Here is a 19,159-nt window from a genome sequence, read left to right as displayed (position 1 = left end):
ACATTTTGTTATGTTTCAAAGGAAATTACTTGATTGGAATTAAATCTATTGGAATATAAACTTGTGAGGATCAGGATGGAAACTGGCATAATTTTAACAAAACCTTCACACTGTTATCACTAACTTTTTACAATGATTTCAATGGGACCCTTAATATAAAAAGGAACTTTTGTCTATCGACTTGTTTGTAGACTCGGCCACATCTTGACTCAAACCCAGCAACATGTACACACTCCATTGTCAGGCAGCTTGCAGAGCCTCTGCACCAAAGCAGGTCCCATTGTACTAATGCCTGCCTACCAGAGAACACACATCTGGTGGCTGCAAATTTGCTGACGGTGGACATTTTGTCCCCCCCCCCCAATGTCCTTGATGTTGTGTTGGTCTGGAGCATTATGGGAAAGCAAAACGGTGCCTGCCATAAACATATGATGGCCAAATGGCTGCTGCCATTTTGTTTTCCCCACAATGCCCTGGGCACATGCAACATCTGGGACATTGTAGGAAATACAAAATTGTGTATGCCAAGAAGCAGCTGGTCCTTATTGTGAACTTCAGGAGGGCCCCATTCATATAGGAGGCTGCCCGCCAAGGGTCCTGAAACCTGGAGCTACTCGTTGCCAGAATATAATCTACATATTAATGCTAACAAAATGCACTTAAGACAAATCCTTTTTGTAGCTTCACATTAAGCACAATGATAATGTTGGAAAATCTGGAAAAGATTTAAGATTGCTTTCTCAGCAACAGTGCACTTATGTGTTGGACCATTTTCCTTAGAGTTTAGTTCAGGTGAAAACTTTTAAAACAACCTTTGGTCCAAATGTAATTTTTTTCTTGGCATTACACACAGCATACTGTGCTGCACCATAATAGCTGTATTAGAAATTAAATAGTTCAATAAAACCTTCTGGGAAACTACTGATATTTGTTGTTTCTTACGGCACCAAGAATGATAGGTAAAAGGAGATCGAGCAAAGCTGGGTCTGGGAAATGCAACAAAAAGCTTGAAGCTACAGACTGGTCCCATCTACAGTAATATTTAGCATAATTATAGGAGTGCAGTTATGGCCCTGTATTAAGGCTGAGATGGATGGATCACATTATGTGCCTATAACTAGAAGGGAAACAATAGGTTCTGCAGCTTACAGTTAGAAAATAGCTCCATAGATAGATATTCTGCTGTCTGCTATTGGGAAAGGTGCAAGAAAAGCCATTTGCCCCTCTCAGATGGAAAACATTGCAAAGCCAAGTGTCAAACTTGTCATAGTTCCTAATCCTGGGGTGTGACCACCCATCAATCATGTGACATCACAATGATGTATTGTGTCTAGTTTTTGCAAACTGGTATGAACAAAGGCCTTGGCAATTAGCTGACTATAGTGCTGTTCATGGAAGCTCCAATGATCATCACTGCCTGGATGGTTAGGTGATCAAAAGGGCTGCCATGAACAGCACTCTGTAAGCTGCAACAACCAGCTCTTTGTCAGTGCTTCAAAAATGCTGGACAGGGAACCTTGCAGGTGTTACTGATAATCAACCTCTGTTTTAGCTCGCCCGTGTCTTTACCTGCCCTACACCTGATCCCATATGCAACAAGTGGTGTGGGTTGACCCAAATGACTTCATGGGCCAATTGGGGAGGCCTGGCTGGCCTGTGGTTCAAAGGTTCCCCAGCACTGCTCTAGTCTATAAAAATACAAAGTCATTCTATAGTGTCAGGCCATTGGGTCTATATATTCCAGTACTGTCTACTCTGATTGGAAGTCAGGGGTATCTTTCTTTGTGTTGTCACCCTTAACTGGAAATGATTGAGATTGGAACTGGAGATTTCTGAATGCAAAGCATGTTTTCTATTGTCTCTGCCCACAGAGTTCTTACAAATTCTTAATCTTTATATACCCCGACTCCCTTCACTTCTTTTTTACACTCTCTACTACTACCCCTTTGTTTAGTTTTTATACCTTCTATATCTTGCCTGTCTTCTTTTCACATGCATGGCACTGGATTTGGTAAAACCTGACCTGCCTAGAAGTGGCTGTGAACAGGAAAAAGCATTTCTTTCCCAGTCTTACAGTTCAGCTTGGAATATGAGCAACAACAATGAAAGAGTATCTTTTTCTTTCCCAGTCTTACAGTTCAGCTTGGAATATGAGCAACAACAATGAAAGAGTATCTTTATTACTTTGAGCTTAGTATGAATTGTTACTAGCATATCAATCATAGATCAAATTAAGTGAAGGTCCACAAACAAGCTTAGCAGCAACCTCTAGTATGGTAATCATTGAAACAAAAAACAACCCCCCCCCCATTTTTTTAACTGGGCAAGAGGGAAATTAGGAATTGGGTATGGCTAGGTTGTCAGATCTAAAGATTAAAGATTAAAATGTGTTGTTCATTGCAGGAATTGGTGTGAAACGGTCAAAAGGCTGACAGAGACCCACCTTGGGGTCAAGAAACAGTGGCCTAAATAATTCTGTTTGCACCCCCTTTCCGAAACAAAAGCAATATTCTCCCAGGCACTGGCCCAGAAAACCAAAGTCAAATGCTACCCACAAGCACCACAGCTTATTACTAGAACTGCCAATAATTGAACCAGAAGCTGTTCCAAGTTTGACTTTAATTTGAATTATACTAAACAGTGCAATTTGGATCCAAAAGCATTTCCAGGAGATGATGAATTGTGTTAGGATCATCTGAAAAGATTGTACTGCTCATTCCATTATGACTTGATTTGTGTGAATTCAATATTTTTCTCTACAAAGGCTTTTAAAAAGCCATTAATAAAATGCAGTTCTGGCTTTACAGCTGATGAACAGTCACCTCCCACAGCCAAAAATAATAAAATAAAATAAAATACAAACCAGACATTGGAAGCAGAATATTGACTGCAGCCTGGTGCCTACCTGTCTGCAGGTGAAGACTTGGAATTGCGTGCTTTCTTTACTTGGGCATATAACGCTTCAACCGTTGGCCCTTCCCTAGGGCACTGTGGTCTATTGTTCATTGTGCCACTATTTATGGAGGAATTATATGAAGCAATTCCAGCATACATTGAGTCACCATCGCATCCAAAAGTCCTGTTTAATTCTTGGATCTCGGCATAATCCCGTTCCCGAGCTTGTCTCTCACGAAACTCTCGAGTCTTGGCTTGAATTCTGGAAATGAGAAATAAGGCTAGAAATATATTTGAAAGCTGGGTGCAAAAATTGCTTATATTCATGGGTAAGTAAAACCTACTGGGGGGGGGATCACAAAAGTGCTAGAGTGCAGTACTTAAGAATCATGGGGCTTTAGCCAGAGTTGAACTCCAGAGTACATTTCCTAACTCTTTAGAAATTTTGTGGATGGGGAGACACATATAACATACGTAACTCAAGGTTTGCAAGTTGCAAGCAGCACAGCAGTGTTTCCATGTGACCATACTGATGGCACCAAATACCTGTTTGGGTGTTATTCCTCCTGTCCTCCTTCTCCATGGGCTCATTATACTCAGGCCAAAGACCCATCTAGCTCACCATCCTGTTCTCACAGTGGCCAACCAAATATCCAAGAAAAGCCTGGAAACATAACCTGAATGCAACAGCACTCTCCTAACAAGTGATTCACAGCAACTGATATTCAGATACTGCCTCCAACAGTGGAATTGAATATAGCCATTGTAGAGGATTGTTTTAGTTTTATTATGCTGTTTATTTTAGCATTGGAACTCCCTTAGTCTGAATATTCAACTTGCTTTCTCATTAAGGTAAGATGCTGTCACTCAAACAGTTCTTACCCTGCCATATGTGGCTTGCAGATTGCCTCATAAAACTACAAGTGCTTTGATTCTGTTGCATGTGGTAATTATTAATCATTGGTGTTTGTATGATGATGTATTTCACACCATAATGATATCACATTGCAACCCAATGCTTTCAGTATCCTTTACCATTAAAATCATATGGTGGAGGTTTTAATCTTATATTTAATCTAACTCTGCCCTTCATCTATTCACAGATTATTTAATGCTTTTTAGCAATCCCGCTTTATGGTTTCTATAAAGAACTCGTAAGAATATCTCGGAAGGCTAAAAGCTGACGTTATTTAAATCAATAGAAAACTTTCCATTGACTCGGTGAGGCTAGCATATCATTCATTCATTGACTGTGTAAATATCTCATTGACTGTATAAATATCTCATTGAGTAATACCTATAATTAATAAGAAAATAAGCATCTCCACATATTGCAGCCACATTTCTTCTGTGAATTATGTATTATAGACATTTGAATGTAATTTAGATAATGTTTAATACAGTAGTATTATGGCTAGAAATATTAGCCATTCCCATTTAGAAACTACACATTTTTTTAAGGTGCATTACTAATATTTGCACCTGCACATGGAAAGTGTAGATCTGAAAAGAACGTATTTTTAAATATTGTGTATCATACAGGTACACTTAGAAAAATGCATTTTATCAGGACACACTATATGTGTCTATTGTCTACTGCAGGGGTAGTCAATCTGACATCCTCCAGACATCACTGAACTACAGTTCCTATCATCCCTAGCCATTGGCCATGATGGAATTTGGAGTTCAACAATATCAGGAGGGCAGCATGTTGGTTCCCCCTGGAGTAGACAATAAGAACAAATAGCACAGATCTAAGCTGATACAGCAGCCCCCTTGGGCACTTTACCATGTGAGGCAGCAACACAAAATTCCCCCGACTGCATTTATGGGTAGGGTGGAGGTATAAAATTGGTATGAAAGCACACAGGCAGCACCAAAATGACTGGAGGCGTAAGTAGTTTAGAAATGCATGTTACAGCTTGACTAACGCTACAAATCAGAGACACATGCGGAGAATTCACTATCCCTTTGATTATTCAGATAATTGCCGCTGCCTTTAAAAATTAGAGTAAACATGATGTTTAAGCGCTTTTAGCTGCAAAGTATTGGACTCCTGTAGTGCAAGTTGGATAATTTGATAGGTTTTCCGGCACTGTTAAATTTAACAGCAATAAGAGCAGCTCACTTCCAATAATTGCGTATTAGAATGAATCATCCTTAAATGGTTATTTGGTATTAAGAGGGTCCCTCATCTGCTGTGGCAGGGAGAGGAAAGAGTTGTAATGGGTATGCCTTTCAAGACTTCAGATCTATATCACCCAAAGCCAGGCATAGGCAAACTTGGCCCTCCAGATGTTTTGGGACTACAACTCCCATTATCCCTGACCACTGGTCCTGTTAGCTAGGGTTTATGGGAGTTGTAGTCCCAAAACATCTGGAGGGCCAAGTTTGCCTATGCCTGCCCTAAGCCCTGCAAGTATGGGGTGGTCAAATTGGAGAAACCCTGTTTCTGTTTTATAAGCTATCAGTCTTGGCAGGCAGACCAACAAACCTACCATCACCACCTGCCCAAAAGAACACACAGTATTCCTGATGCTCTAAAAAGTATATATTATTTTTTACCTAGAAAGGAATCTCTACTTTGGTCATGACTGCTTGGCTATATTGCATATCCTGTTGTTCTTTCCTCGCAACTATCATAAACATACCAATGTGACATGGAAATAGATCAGCACTACTAATCCTGTAAACTGCCCTGACTCTGCAAAGAGTAACTGGGTGTGAATGGGTTTAGTGAGTACTTTGGATGTTGTAATGTACCAAGCCACAGTTTGTTAGGCATGTTGCTCAAGAGAAAGGGCTGTTTCCCTAAATCTTTATGTAAGATCACAGGAACATGTGAAGCTGCCTTATACCAAGTCAGACCTCTGGGCCATCTATCTCATTATCATCTATACTAACTAGCAACAGAGCTGCAGGATTTCAGACTAGGGTCTGATGCTGCAAAAGTGCACCTGTGAACTTTTACATCTCTGTTGGTACTGTGACATGTGAAATGCAGTGCAACTATGAAAGTCAATCAGCTTTCAACTAATTGCCACCGTTAAAGCCTTGAATGATACATTTGAATAAACTAATCTTAGTATCAATGCAGGCTGCTCATTTTGTTGGTGTTGCTTTTTAAGGCAAAGGACCACTGGAAATTTAAAAGCGAAAGGACATTACAGAGAAGACTGAGAACTAGGATGGATTACATGGCCCACAGATATTTGTTTTTCCTTAGCTGTCAAATAGGGTGGTCCATGTACAAATATATGTGTCAAGTCATGGCCAAAGTGCAAGTAATTGTGTGTTGAGTAGGATTCAGAAGACTATAACAAAAAAAATTACTGCACCAATTAAAAATACCAAAGTGAGATATCAGTTCGTATTTACAGTCAATAGAGTTTCTACTCCCAAATCTCTTTGTCTAGTCTACAAGTGCAATGAAAATATTTTGCTCTGAAGAAACAAAGTGTAGATTTCCCAGTAAAAATATTATGGTCTCATTGGGAATTCTGGAAATACACCAGAAGAGCATCCTGCTGTTGAAGCCCTGACTCCATCTGATATTTTAATAGCTCCAGATGGCCTTTACTGGAAGACAACACTCTCACTATTCTTTTATCATGACCCCTGAGGTCACAAATGATCTGCAAGGATGGTGCTATTGTCCTTTCAAGAGTACGTTAGTATGCTTCCCATTAAATCTTTGCTGTTATTTGACCATACTTTCACTGACAAAACAAATACAATCAGTTTTCTCAAATGGAACTATATGCAAAATTATAAGAAATGTGTTTTTCTGGCTGTTCCACTATAGTCCACGTTAAAGTGAACAATGCTATTTGATGCATTTTTTCATCAGGTGGTTTTCTAACACAAACCACATGAGCAATCCCACCTATTCATTTATGTAAGAATGTTGGCCCTGAAAATAAAAATCTAAGCGCATTAAGGTCCATGTCTACCAACTTTAATGGATGTTCTAAGAACAGTGAGCCTATTGTAAGATTCATTGCTGTGAAATAATTAATATTCACATTTTTAATGAATTATTTGTCCTTTGCCATTGTCATAAATAAAGCACTCTGGATTTGCATAGACAAAAATATTAAATAAACTAATGCTCTAAATAAAGTAATAAGGTTAATTTCCTTCCTGCTGTCACTAAATTCATGTTAGCAGCCTCTCTTCAGCTTGACATCAATTAATGATTTTAATTCCACACTCTTGTCACTGTGCTCACTACCCTTTCCTCTAATTAAAATGGATGATGCATGATGAAGGGAAAACACAAGACTTCTGTTCTTGTAACATTTCTATTCATTAGTATACTTTTTTACAGCAAAAGGCTTGTAGCTTTAATGGCACTAAAGGAAGATGAAGAAAGGCTGTATTATCTCTGAGAGGCGTGGGCTTTAACACCCTTAAGGGGAACAGACAATACATAAAATTACCATTGCTGGAGGACCAAGTTCTCCAGAACAAGATATCAATACAGTCTATTAATTAGTATGCGTTATCTATTAATAAATGTGTACATGCACATATACCTTTAAATGTATGCACATTCTATTTCATGATTATACTTTGGGTGTTCACAATCTAAATAAATGCAATTTATTGTGACATCTAACACTAAGTACTATTGGGCAAGAATGTGATGATTTTGCTGTGGTGATATGACATTTATATAGGACAGTCTGGTGTGACGATCAAACTGAGGAATGCTGGTTTTGTAAAGAGAGAAAAGAAGTTCTTTTACCATTTATGGAGTTATGGTAGTAAATGTGACTAATTAAATTTTCCAGAAAGATTAGATTCTTCAGTATGCTTCTTGAACAATGTAAACTTGAATGTCCCCATCAACATACTGGGTCTCAGGAAATCTTCATATTTTAACTATGGCAAGAATTCTGTATGCCAAGTCTTGGAAGAAGATTAAAAACTTTAAAAATATATAATTAGGAAGATGTGGGAACAACTGGTGGCTATAATGCTAAGAGATTAAGGAAAGATAGCAACCCTACTGAATACATAGAGATCAGTAATTTACTATATGAAAAGAGATTTAGGAATATTAGGAATGTTGGATTGATTATATGCTGCTGTAGGATAATCTGGTGACAGTGTAAATGCATACTTGAGAAATAATTTCATTCCAAGATGGTGCAAAAGGTAACATATAGGCAATTAAAGCATTTTACTGTAAGTTATTTATATTGATTTCCCAGTAGTGATGTATGGAAGTGAGAGCTGGACCATCAAGAAGGCTGATCGCCGAAGAATTGATGCTTTTGAATTATGGTGCTGGAGGAGACTCTTGAGAGTCCCATGGACTGCAAGAAGATCAAACGCATCCATTCTTAAGGAAATTAGCCCTGAGTGCTCACTGGAAGGACAGATTGTGAAGCTGAGGCTCCAATACTTTGGCCACCTCATGAGAAGAGAAGACTCCCTGGAAAAGACCCTGATGTTGGGAAAGATTGAGGGCACAAGGAGAAGGGGACGACAGAGGACGAGATGGTTGGATAGTGTTCTCGAAGCTACCAGCATGAGTTTGACCAAACTGCGGGAGGCAGTGGGAGACAGGAGTGCCTGGCATGCTCTGGTCCATGGGGTCACGAAGAGTCGGACACGACTAAACGACTAAACAACAACAACAAATTTAACTTATGTTCATTAATTAATTTTGTTAAATGTATATACATGTACTACATTGCATCTTCAAATCATAGTGCATATACCCACATAGTTTCTAGTTATTTTGTTTACATGATGGGTGAGCAGTCATCACCTTGACGTGCAAGAAAGTTTTAGGTCCCTACTGCCTTAAGTAAGTAATCTGTTGCAAATATAACTTCCAGCAGAGACTGTGAAGCTTATAACTTTTAAAACCTCACTAAGAGTTCCTTCTGGTTCCAAGGGAGAAACTTTTCTCACATCACTTTTCAATTCAGAGACAGGCTGATGACAAAAATATCATGGTACAAATTATTTGGAAAGACTACTGTACTCCTTTTAGCCATTTATAATACATTCTTAAATATAGAGTCCTAATGCCATCCTTAAAACAGAAGAGTCTTGGCAATGCATAATACATTTAGAAACCAAGACTGAGAATCTTTGCTGCAGTCATTATTTTCAATCCCATGAGCTCCTAGACATTCCACTTGGCAAATTTCTGTCTCCACTTTCTTCACACTTGGGATCAGAAAGACCCACAAAACCAGTGTGGGGAGCTCCCCCTTCTGGTTCAGCAGCTGTTCAGGAGGACAGAGGCTGTTTTCATTTCAGCACTGATACCCACTGACTAAATTTGCAAAGAGAAGGATACTAACAGATTCACTTCATAAATGCAATCTTATTTGACTAAGAAGCAAAAGGGTAGCAATGTTTTGAAATAATAAACACCAAGGGTGGTTGATTTGTTTTTTTTTCCCTAAGGATGGCTCACATTTAGACATGTACAAATACAACTGTTAACTTATGGAGACTGATCAATCTTTAGCACTAACTCCCGAAGCTCTTTGCAAGTCAACAAAGTCAGGAGCTCTTAAATATTTTAAAACAGCATTTCATGAAAACCCCATCATGACCCCCTCCAAAATCTAGCTATCCCTGTAAGTAATGTCATTCCAACTTGCCCTTGGGAGCTAACCACTGGCAACATGATTTTTTTCTGTTCTAAACCAATATAGCCAATAGTTAAGCGATTAACAAGTAAACATGCATTTATAAATAAATATCTAAATTGTATTATTATCACTGTTTAATTAATACACACTGCCAAAAGAACTGACAGACAAGGATGCATATCTAAGCTGTACAGAGATTATAAATGTTTGAAATGTAAGCTTTTGCGCCTCTCAAATCTCTTCTTTAGGGCCTTTCCGGAAAATCAATTTTTTTAGTGTGATAAATGTGTAGCGGTTTTTCATTTGTTGCATGGGATCCAGACATTTTCCCTTAAGGAAGCAATTCTGTTTCGGTAATGTCACAGTTTCCCCCGCATTCAAGCCACAATATATTGCTGCTTGGAGAATGTAGCTCTTTTCCCAGTTAGCAGGCTGCAACAGACTGCAGTCTTGAATATGATTCACGGGCACCTATTGCGTAGAATCCATGACATCACTGATGACAGGGAAAACTACCATTATGTTTCTGCCATGCTATGATTTGGACTCTAAATCCTTGAAAGTGGCTTCTTTCAGGAGCTGAAGTTTACAAGTATGGAAAAACCTTGTTTGCTTCATGCTGCCTCTTTCTCAGTTAGCAAGTCTTCAAATTTTGCCTTGAGATTCCAGCAAGAGTCCTTGCAAAGATTAAACTGAGATGGGAGTTGTATAATCCTGTGCTGTTACCCCCTCTGCAGGCTTAACACATTCTCTCTGTCTCTGCTGAATATCTTACTATATTGCACTTAATAGGGAATGACATAATTGCATAATTAAGGGAAAGGGTCATATATCTGTGGCAGAGTATCTGTTTTTCCTAGTTTTGCCTACATGGTGATCAAATTGCTATCATTCTATCAATACAGGTGCACTGACATATGTGTCATGTGTAGAATGCAATGTACTACTGTACTTAAAAAAATAATCATATTACTTGAGTACTATTATAGGACCATGCCTTATTTTCATTGGCCAGTATCAGGAATTGAAACTTTATCAGCCATGTTTGATATTTATATAATATAAATAAATAAATATAAAGGGGGTAAAGAAATATTTACTATATATTTGGGCACACTTAATACATAATCTCCTTTCCTGAAATAGCTTCCTTTTATGTGGGTTTCAAGGATACACCAAGACTGGCTGAAGGAGTCTTGCTTCATACAAGATGGGTTTCATAATAAAGCAGTGGGATACTGTATAAAAATGGCAGTCTTAATTCAATTCGTTCAATGGAAAATTAAGCTACATTAATTTGCTTGTCTTCTAATCAATGTGAACAAAATACTTTCAAGACTTCAAGCAAAATACAATGCAAGCAAAACACTATTAAAATTATAGAGTCAGGGCAAAATAATTTTATATAATTGTGGCCCTGATTGATTTTTTAATGGAGCATCCACTTGTTCTCTGACCCCGGTGGACTTTCACTGCATTTTGGTTCTACACAGCAAATTCATTACACCAAACCTAGCTCCCCCGTGCCTTTCATAATTAGAGCAAGCAAATTTGAGATTAAGTTATTTGTGTGTCTAACAGCACAGGAAGAAGCAAAAAGAGAAGTATTTCTAAAAACAAGCTACTGTCTAAATTGAAATGTTCTACTGGATCCCTAATAAATTTTTCAAGGATTGCCCAAAGTTTCAGCCACAGAATTTTTTTATTATACTGTTTTACACTCCTTGCTTCTCCTAACAGCAGTAAGTTTCAAGGCAGCCCTTTTAGATGGTCAGTTTCCTTGTGAGGAGCCATTTAAAGTCCCCTTAATTATATACTATATTTATTCCAAGCAGTTTACAATGGGTTGGATCTTGACATATCTTTTTTCTGATTTGTTCTTTTTAGAATAATAATGATCTATTGTCAACACTGTTATTTTTCTTAAACAATAATCACGCAATAAAACGAAAGAGAAAAACATGAGAATATAACAATCATAGGCAATTTACATTGGTAAACACATTAGTAACTGGCACTGTAGGAAGTGGGTTGGAAAGAAACTCCCAACTTCAAAGGAAAAGGGAACAAGTTGCATAGATAGGAGATCTCAAGACCAACACCTCCCCTGCAATCAAGCAGGCCCAGTGAATGTATCACTAAAGTAATTATTCCAGCTGGAATATGCTTGGTGCAGGAACAAAATGTGGGAGTCAATTCATGTAAAATTATCCATATATATATAGTTAAGCCCAGTGGCGTAGTGTGGGGGGTGCAGGGGGGCCGGCCGCACCGGGCGCAACATCTGGGGGTTAGGGTTAGGGGGCACAAATCCACGGGTTAGGGGGCGCAAATTACTTGCCTTGCCCCGGGTGCTGACAACCCACGCTACGCCACTGGTTAAGACGCAGACATGGCTTAATATTTAGGGCTGCTTTCTCACAGTCCAATTTTGGATGTGCCCATTAGACTGAAGATTTGTAAACTTAGATATGTAATGTATGAGTGAAGTATTTTTTTTGGTTGGGGGGAATCACATGCTTATGGCATGATCATATCTAGCTTGAGCGTAATCCAAGTTTGTGAAATGTTCTTGAGAGATGTGCCATTAAGTTCATATGTTACATTAGTGCATAGTAAATACAGTGCACAATAAATATACCATCACTTATTAAAATATGTGTTATGATGGATTATTGCTTCTGTTCCTTGGGTTTACACAATAGTAGGAATAAAGGTACAAGGTAGTGATCCTTACCAGGGATTGGCTATCAAGATGTCTCTCTTTAAATATAGGGCTAGGGAACATAGATGCTATTGAACTCCACAACTCCAATCAGCCACGGTGAGGAACGATGAGAGTTGCAGCTTAGCAACATCTGGAGAACCACAGATTCCCCCACCTCTGCTTTAAACTGAGGACATGAATCTAATTTTACTGTTGAGGGTATGTTTACAATTAGCCCAATTTATATTTCCAGAATCAGAAATAAAAAAAGCATGCATATTCGTGCCTGCATTAGAAAGCCATGAGAAGCAAACTTCTTCTGTTGCTTTAATAGGTTCCCTCCTTTCTTTTTTTGTAACATTTGAAGCCTTGCTAACAGAAAAGGAGGAGAATGTGTCTTGCCATATTTCCCCCGTCAGTTTCTATTTCCCCTGAAAAGCCTCCCCGAAGACTGGCAGCTTGCTAAAAGTTTAAGCTCTAGGACAGCACCCTATGAGGCACGAGGGCTGCTGTCAGATGTAAACCATGCCCACCCCTCATGTACATAGAGGCCTCTCTGGATCCCAGCCCAAGAAACGACTTTATACTGGGAAGAATTTTCAAAACTGCTGGCGGACATCCAGTGTAAAGTACTAAGAGTTTTCTGATTAAAAAAACCACAATGAAATGCGTAGACATGTGTAGTCCTGCTTATAAAATTATGCGCATATTTGTATTCCAAGGTAATTTAATGACGCAAATTAAAAAAGTGATCCGACTACAGTTCAACATGCAATCTAAACTGGAATAGCTTCATTAACGTCAATACTGCAGCACGCTGCAATTAGTCAGCGACCTATTTTCTATTAATATTTTTTTCGAATTATAAATAGCCATCGTTGTTAGTGTTTAACTTCACTGCAAAGTAAAATGTTGTAGGAATAGTGGCAGCAATTTAGAATCAACTGTTGCATCATAAAGCTAATCAAGTTAATTGACTTCAATGTGATTTTGTAGTGCTCTGGAAGTGACAGACTGGAATTGCAGGCCTGCGTTCAGATATAAGCATTTATGAGAATTAAATTAATGTTATTTGGTGCATGATAGTATCTAGGAACTCTGGTCCAGATGTCCATTATGCACATGGGAGCAGCGCTGTATACACGCACAGCTCCTGCCTCATATAAGCCTCCTTATCCAGTGCAATTACAGGTTATTCCAGGCACACATTTATTTCTGTGGGCATAACTGCACTGAAAAGTTGGGGAAGTATGCATTAGCTAGGTACATGGGGGTGCATTTGGTTGGTTACTGGAAAACTGGGCTTATACAGATGGAATCTGACAGAAGTAATTACCGTATTTTTCGCTCTATAAGACGCACCAGACCACAAGACGCACCTAGTTTTTGGAGGAGGAAAACAAGAAAAAAAATATTCTGAATCTCAGAAGCCAGAACAGCAAGAGGGATCGCTGTACAGTGAAAGCAGCAATCCCTCTTGCTGTTCTGGCTTCTGGGATAGCTGCGCAGCCTGCATTCGCTCCATAAGACCCACACACATTTCCCCTTACTTTTTAGGAGGGAAAAAGTGAGTCTTATAGAGCAAAAAATACGGTATATAAAAGCATGAAGATCTTAAATTTGAGGGGGAAATACTCCAGCAAGGAGTACTCACTAGTTATTTTATACCCAGCTATTTAATCTACACAACACTACAGGACAACAGGAAAAGGTTGATCTCCAGTGACAATATTTATTTCCAGCGAGGAGTTTCAAATTCAATTGAAGACACAGTGTAAAATCAACAAAAGTAGATACGCAAATGTTTTCAGGAAAAGATACAAAATTTATTCCAATTCCATATAAATATTAATGTTTTTGAAAGTGTCTAGACAATCAATTCTAGCACAGGTGTACTTATTACTCCAGTTGCCCCTGTAAAGAAGGGGGAGTGGGGATGACAAATCATGAAACAGATGCCTGGTTGCTATAACAGCCTCTGAATATAGTCAAATTATCCTAGCTGATGTCCAATATATATTCTGCTTTCTCCCATTAGTTACTTGAGCTCTACAAACATATTTGTATCTGAGTCATTTGACTAAAAATGAACTCCAGTGGAATGTAAATTACCAAACGTAAAAAAAAAAATCTCTATCAAGATTTAAGCAAAAGACCAAGTCTACCTCTCCTGTTCTTGCTTCATTCGTATTCTCTCCTCTTCTGAAGTAACAGCTTCCTGCACTTTTATTTTCTCAATCTTGTCATCTTTTCGATGTTTGCCAAACCTGTTAATAACAAAACAAAAGTTCTAACTTGTCAACATGAACCATAATTGTGTAGGCTTCTACTCTCCACATAGAAAACTCTGTGCTCATTATAGAATGACACTCAAACAAAGGGGGTGGGATGGAACGGCAAGGTAATCATCAAACAAATATCAGTTTGAACAGTTCAGCCTCCTGGTGAGATGTTTATTTTTAGATTAATACCTGAACCATTTTATTGCAAGTCCTGCTTAATTTACTCGTTAAGTGCAAGGTGCAGATATAGTTAAGCAGTGTACTTGGAGGTTAAATTACTCCATGAATGGAAGGGATTCTTCTGCTTTGCCATACCCAGTGAGTGGGTATGGTGGGTACCTTTCCCTTCACTTTTTTGGGTTCTGTTCTTTACCACCACTTCTCTTTTTGCCCCCCACTGCAATGGATGGAAGGGAATTAAGTACACCAGCTCCAAGGCTGGTTTCACTGAGGGCTCACTTTGGGACCAGAAGGCTTAGGATTCTGCAAATCTTCTGCCACCCTTGACACACATAGCCAGCACTGCAGACGTTTCCAAGGGTGCACCATGGGGTCTTCTGATGGCATATATGCTGTCACACTGGCAATCTCCCTCTTTAGCAGTGCATCAACATCTATGCCATATCCAAAGCCCCCACCCCAAGAATGCTTTCTTGTTTTAATCCTGCAGCCTAAGTTTAAATAATTAATTAATAAATAAACTACAGCACAGCACTTCTGCATACTGAAACAAATCCACTAGCTCCTCCTTTCTTATTTTATTTGTTGCATGTATATATCGCACATCAACCAAGTCCTCTGGGCTGCTTACAAACTGTTTAAAAAATCAAAATTCAAGAAAGAAAGAAAGATCTGGAATGGTGTGATTAACATGTACAAAGCAAACTTTTCCACACTGCACATCATTTAAAAAATAAATAAATTCATTCACGGAAACTGATAAAAACAAAGTAACACACTCAGCAGTATTAACATTACAGGTTCACAACATAAGATAAGAATAAAAAGCTTACAGGGAAAATGGATCCAGGCAACTGTCCAGTCAGAACTGGCAGAGGGGTGAATATTCACACGTGAGAGAGAAATGTTTCAACTACAGGCAACAACCAATTGACGCGCAAGCATCCATTGCATCAAACCTGGAAGCGACTTTTTAAATGGTGGAAACTGCCCTAAAACAGCCCAGAAAGGGCAAAAAAGGTACAAAAACAGTATCTAGCAATCCCACAAGCCTTTGCAAGTGCAATCCCAGGAGCCCTTGCACTGAACATTGAAGCCTGAGGAGTTGGAGTTTGAACAAGGAGGTTTGGAGGGAGTGATTGTGGTGGAGTTTGGTATCCAGTAAGTGCTGCTGATTTTTTAAGGGTTTTTCAATGGTTTCAAGAGGTTTACAGCATGTTTGCAGGCTTTTCCAATGGTGTTTCATATATGTGTGATTTCATGTAACCACATGGTGCCTCATAATGTAATCCCCACGTAAATTGGGAGTTGTCTGTACAAAGGTTCAATTACTTTCCAACATCTAGAGGGCACCAGGTTGGTAGTACTTTGATCTAAAGAAAGAGCAAGTTGAGCCCTAGAGTGTAGTGGCAAGAGCAGGCATAGGAAAACTCGGCCTTCCAGATATTATGGGACTACAACTCCCATCATCCCTATGGGAGGATCAGGGATGGTGGGAATTGTAGTCTCAAAACATCTGAAGGGCCGAGTTTGCCTATGCCTGGGCTAGAGCGTTGAACCAGGATTTGGGAGACCAAGATTCAAACCTTCAATCAGCCACAAAACACATCAGATGACCTTGGGCCTCTCAGCCTGGGGAGTGAAGAATTCCAGCCACAATTAAATGTCCAGCTATGGTCTAAGGCAGCTGCATTACATGTCACTAAAACCAAAAGTCAACTGGCCACCATTACCACCAAGCAAATAATCTGTTAAGAAAAAACTACTTCTGTCAAAATCCAGCTCCACATCAGAAAATGGGGGTGGGGGTGGGGAATTAGAGAACTCTAATTCACAGTAAGGAAAATACATCCAAGAGAAATGTTAAATGTCTTCTTCTCCCCAGATACTTCAAGATGTCATATTTTGCCCTGCTTAATGTATTTTTCAGTGCTAGTGAATAGCTTACCATTAAATATCAACAAACTGAATATCACACTCAGATTTTCTGAGTGTGTATGTGTTTCTCCCTTCCATTTATTGAGGTAGGCTTTACATTAACTTATAGATGGAAATAAAAACACAGCTTAGAGTTCCTGTATAACTGGAACGAAAGCAATTTTTTATAGAATTATTTTTATGACAGATTGAAATAACGGTTGCAAATTAAAAATATCCTGCCTGTCCCAAAGTGTGAGAAAATGATGAGGGTGAGCGGATGAAATCCTCTTCACTAATTGCCAAGATACTCCAGGGTTGTTAATTTAACTCCCTCATTTTCCATTTGGAAAAAAGAGAAAAAAGGTCAGAGAGCACTCTGAGAAGATACCTGTTAGCTCTCCAAAACGATATGATGTCAAAGTCCTCAAGTCAACTAATTTGTGACATTTGGGACAAGCATCATTCTATATGCAAAAATGATTCTGTGCTCTTCTCTTTGCAAACATCCTAGGACATCCTCCCTCATGTCAGTGCATTCTATTGCTATCTAGATTTTGACATCTTGCAGAATCCCTTTCAAAGCACTGTCTTGCAGAGCTGCTGAGGAACAGATCACTCTTGCCAGTAATCTTAATTGCTTGCTTCAGGTTTCTCCACTCCCATTCTTCCATCCATTTTGACTTTCCTCCCAGTTTCCCCCTCCGCACACTCCATCTGACTATTGAGGCAGACAGAGACCTGCAGGTCTACCACCCTGTCCTATGAGTACTACAAACCTATGACAGGACTTTTCAATGGAAATGGCATGGACAGGACAACTGGGAATGCTTGGAGAGTGGGTATTTCCCCCTGAAGATGAAAAACATGTCAGTCCTGGGACATGTCAAGAGTGACATGAAGGAAGTCCAGCATAAAACTTAAAAGAAATAAAACCAACTCAAACAAATACTAGGGTGGGGAAAACGTAACCAATGCTTATTTCATGATGTCAAACAACAATGTGCTAAATTGCATTTGCAGGAAGTAGGATGAGATCTAAGTTAACAAAATAATGATAAACATACCACCGGTTTCTTAACTGAAGGCCTTTTGAACAAAGGCCCTCTTTCCAGGTGGGAGACATCTGCAGAGACATCTGCATTCCCGGATAGTGCAAGGGTATTGGGCTTGCAGTTTTTTGTTTTAATTGTAGGATTTCTGTGAGCTGAAGCCCTGGTGAGGTTGAATAAAACAGAAGGGTAGGAAGGGGGAAATCCTTGGGGCACAAGGGCTGGGGCACAGGTTTTAAAAGAGCATAACAGGAGGGGCACTCTCAGTACTGACACTACATCATTGCCATCTCCATAGCAAAGCACTTACAGTAAGAAATTGTGGGAAGCCTCTCTAACCTGCTTCAGAATGGATGTGCCTCAGAATGAAATCATTTGCATTCAGCCCTGTTCCAAAGCAAGTCCCTGTTGCACAATCCATGGAGCAAGGAACCACTTGTAACTACATTCCCTCGAGATTCTTAAAGCTACATCTAAAGTTGCCTGATTTATTCAATGGTGGCTATCTAGTTTTTTTATATATTGTTTGTGTTTGGATTGTTAATGTATTTGGAGGACTTTGTATGATTTTACTGTTTAAACGTATGACAATAAAGGCCAACAACAACAACTACTACATTCCCTATTCTCCTTGCGACAATGAAGGGATGCCCAGGTATAAACCTATGTCCTAATCCAGGGGTCAGCAACCTTTTTCAGCCATGGGCCAGTCCACCATGTGGTGGGCCAGACTATATTTTGAAAAAAATAATGAACAAATTCCTATGCCTCACAAATAACCCAGAGATGCTTTTAAAATAAAAGCACACATTCTACTCATGTAAAAACACGCAGATTCCTGGACCGTCTGTGGGCCAGATTTAGAAGGCGATTGGGCTGCATCCAGCCCCCAGGCCTTCGCTTGCCTACCCCTGTCCTAATCCAGCACAAATTCTGCCACCACAGGGAGGCAACTGCCAGAAAAAGGCAACCAAAACGATGAAGGAGAGGGAGAAACTCCCATATATGGAAAGGTGGCAGCATTAGTTGAGGGAAAAGGTGAGTATAAGGTGACATGGTTGAAGTTTATAAAATTGTGCATGGCATGGAGAAAGTGGAGTGACAAAAGTTTTTCTTCCTCACTCATAATGTGAGAATTCATGGGCACCCAAGGAAGTTGAATATTGGAAGATTCAGTACAGATAGTTCAACTATGGAACCCATTCCCATGGAAGTTCTTGCTGGGGTTACTATAGGAGTCCAGTTCAAAACCAACCATTGGGGACATACTCAAAATCAAATAGATATGTGTCTTTCATAGAATCAAAGTTGACAGGGACCATAAGGATAATCTAGTCCAACCCCCTGCAATGCAGGAATATTTCACCCAATGTGAGGCCCAAACCCACAGCCCTGAGATTGAGTCCCATGCTCTACTGACTGAGCTATCAGTTCCCTTCAACCCCTGATGCATTCATTGAATGAAACTGATCAGAGATGTAAATAAGTGGCATGAATTCAGAG

The 19,159-nt window shown here is 39.3% G+C and overlaps 1 protein-coding gene across 6 annotated transcripts in view; it reads right to left on the bottom strand.

The window, feature by feature from the left end:
• Window positions 1-19,159, bottom strand: part of PARD3 (par-3 family cell polarity regulator) — a 567,261-nt gene that overhangs the window by 114,082 nt on the left and 434,020 nt on the right. For 4 of the 6 annotated variants that reach the window (XM_083466611.1, XM_083466612.1, XM_083466608.1 and 1 more), the window contains 2 exons: window positions 14,391-14,492; window positions 2,906-3,157 (listed from right to left, as the gene is read on the bottom strand). In XM_083466611.1, the coding sequence (XP_083322737.1) occupies window positions 2,906-3,157; window positions 14,391-14,492 (354 nt within the window). The remainder of the gene's footprint in view (window positions 1-2,905; window positions 3,158-14,390; window positions 14,493-19,159) is intronic. The other 2 variants (XM_083466610.1, XM_083466609.1) reach the window with 1 other exon arrangement.

The sequence above is a fragment of the Podarcis liolepis genome (assembly GCF_965112155.1).
Source record: "Podarcis liolepis genome assembly, chromosome: 12".
Taxonomy (NCBI): Eukaryota; Metazoa; Chordata; class Lepidosauria; order Squamata; family Lacertidae; genus Podarcis; species Podarcis liolepis.
The sequence above is the reverse complement of the archived record's forward strand: the minus strand, read 5'-3'. Positions and strand labels throughout refer to the sequence as shown.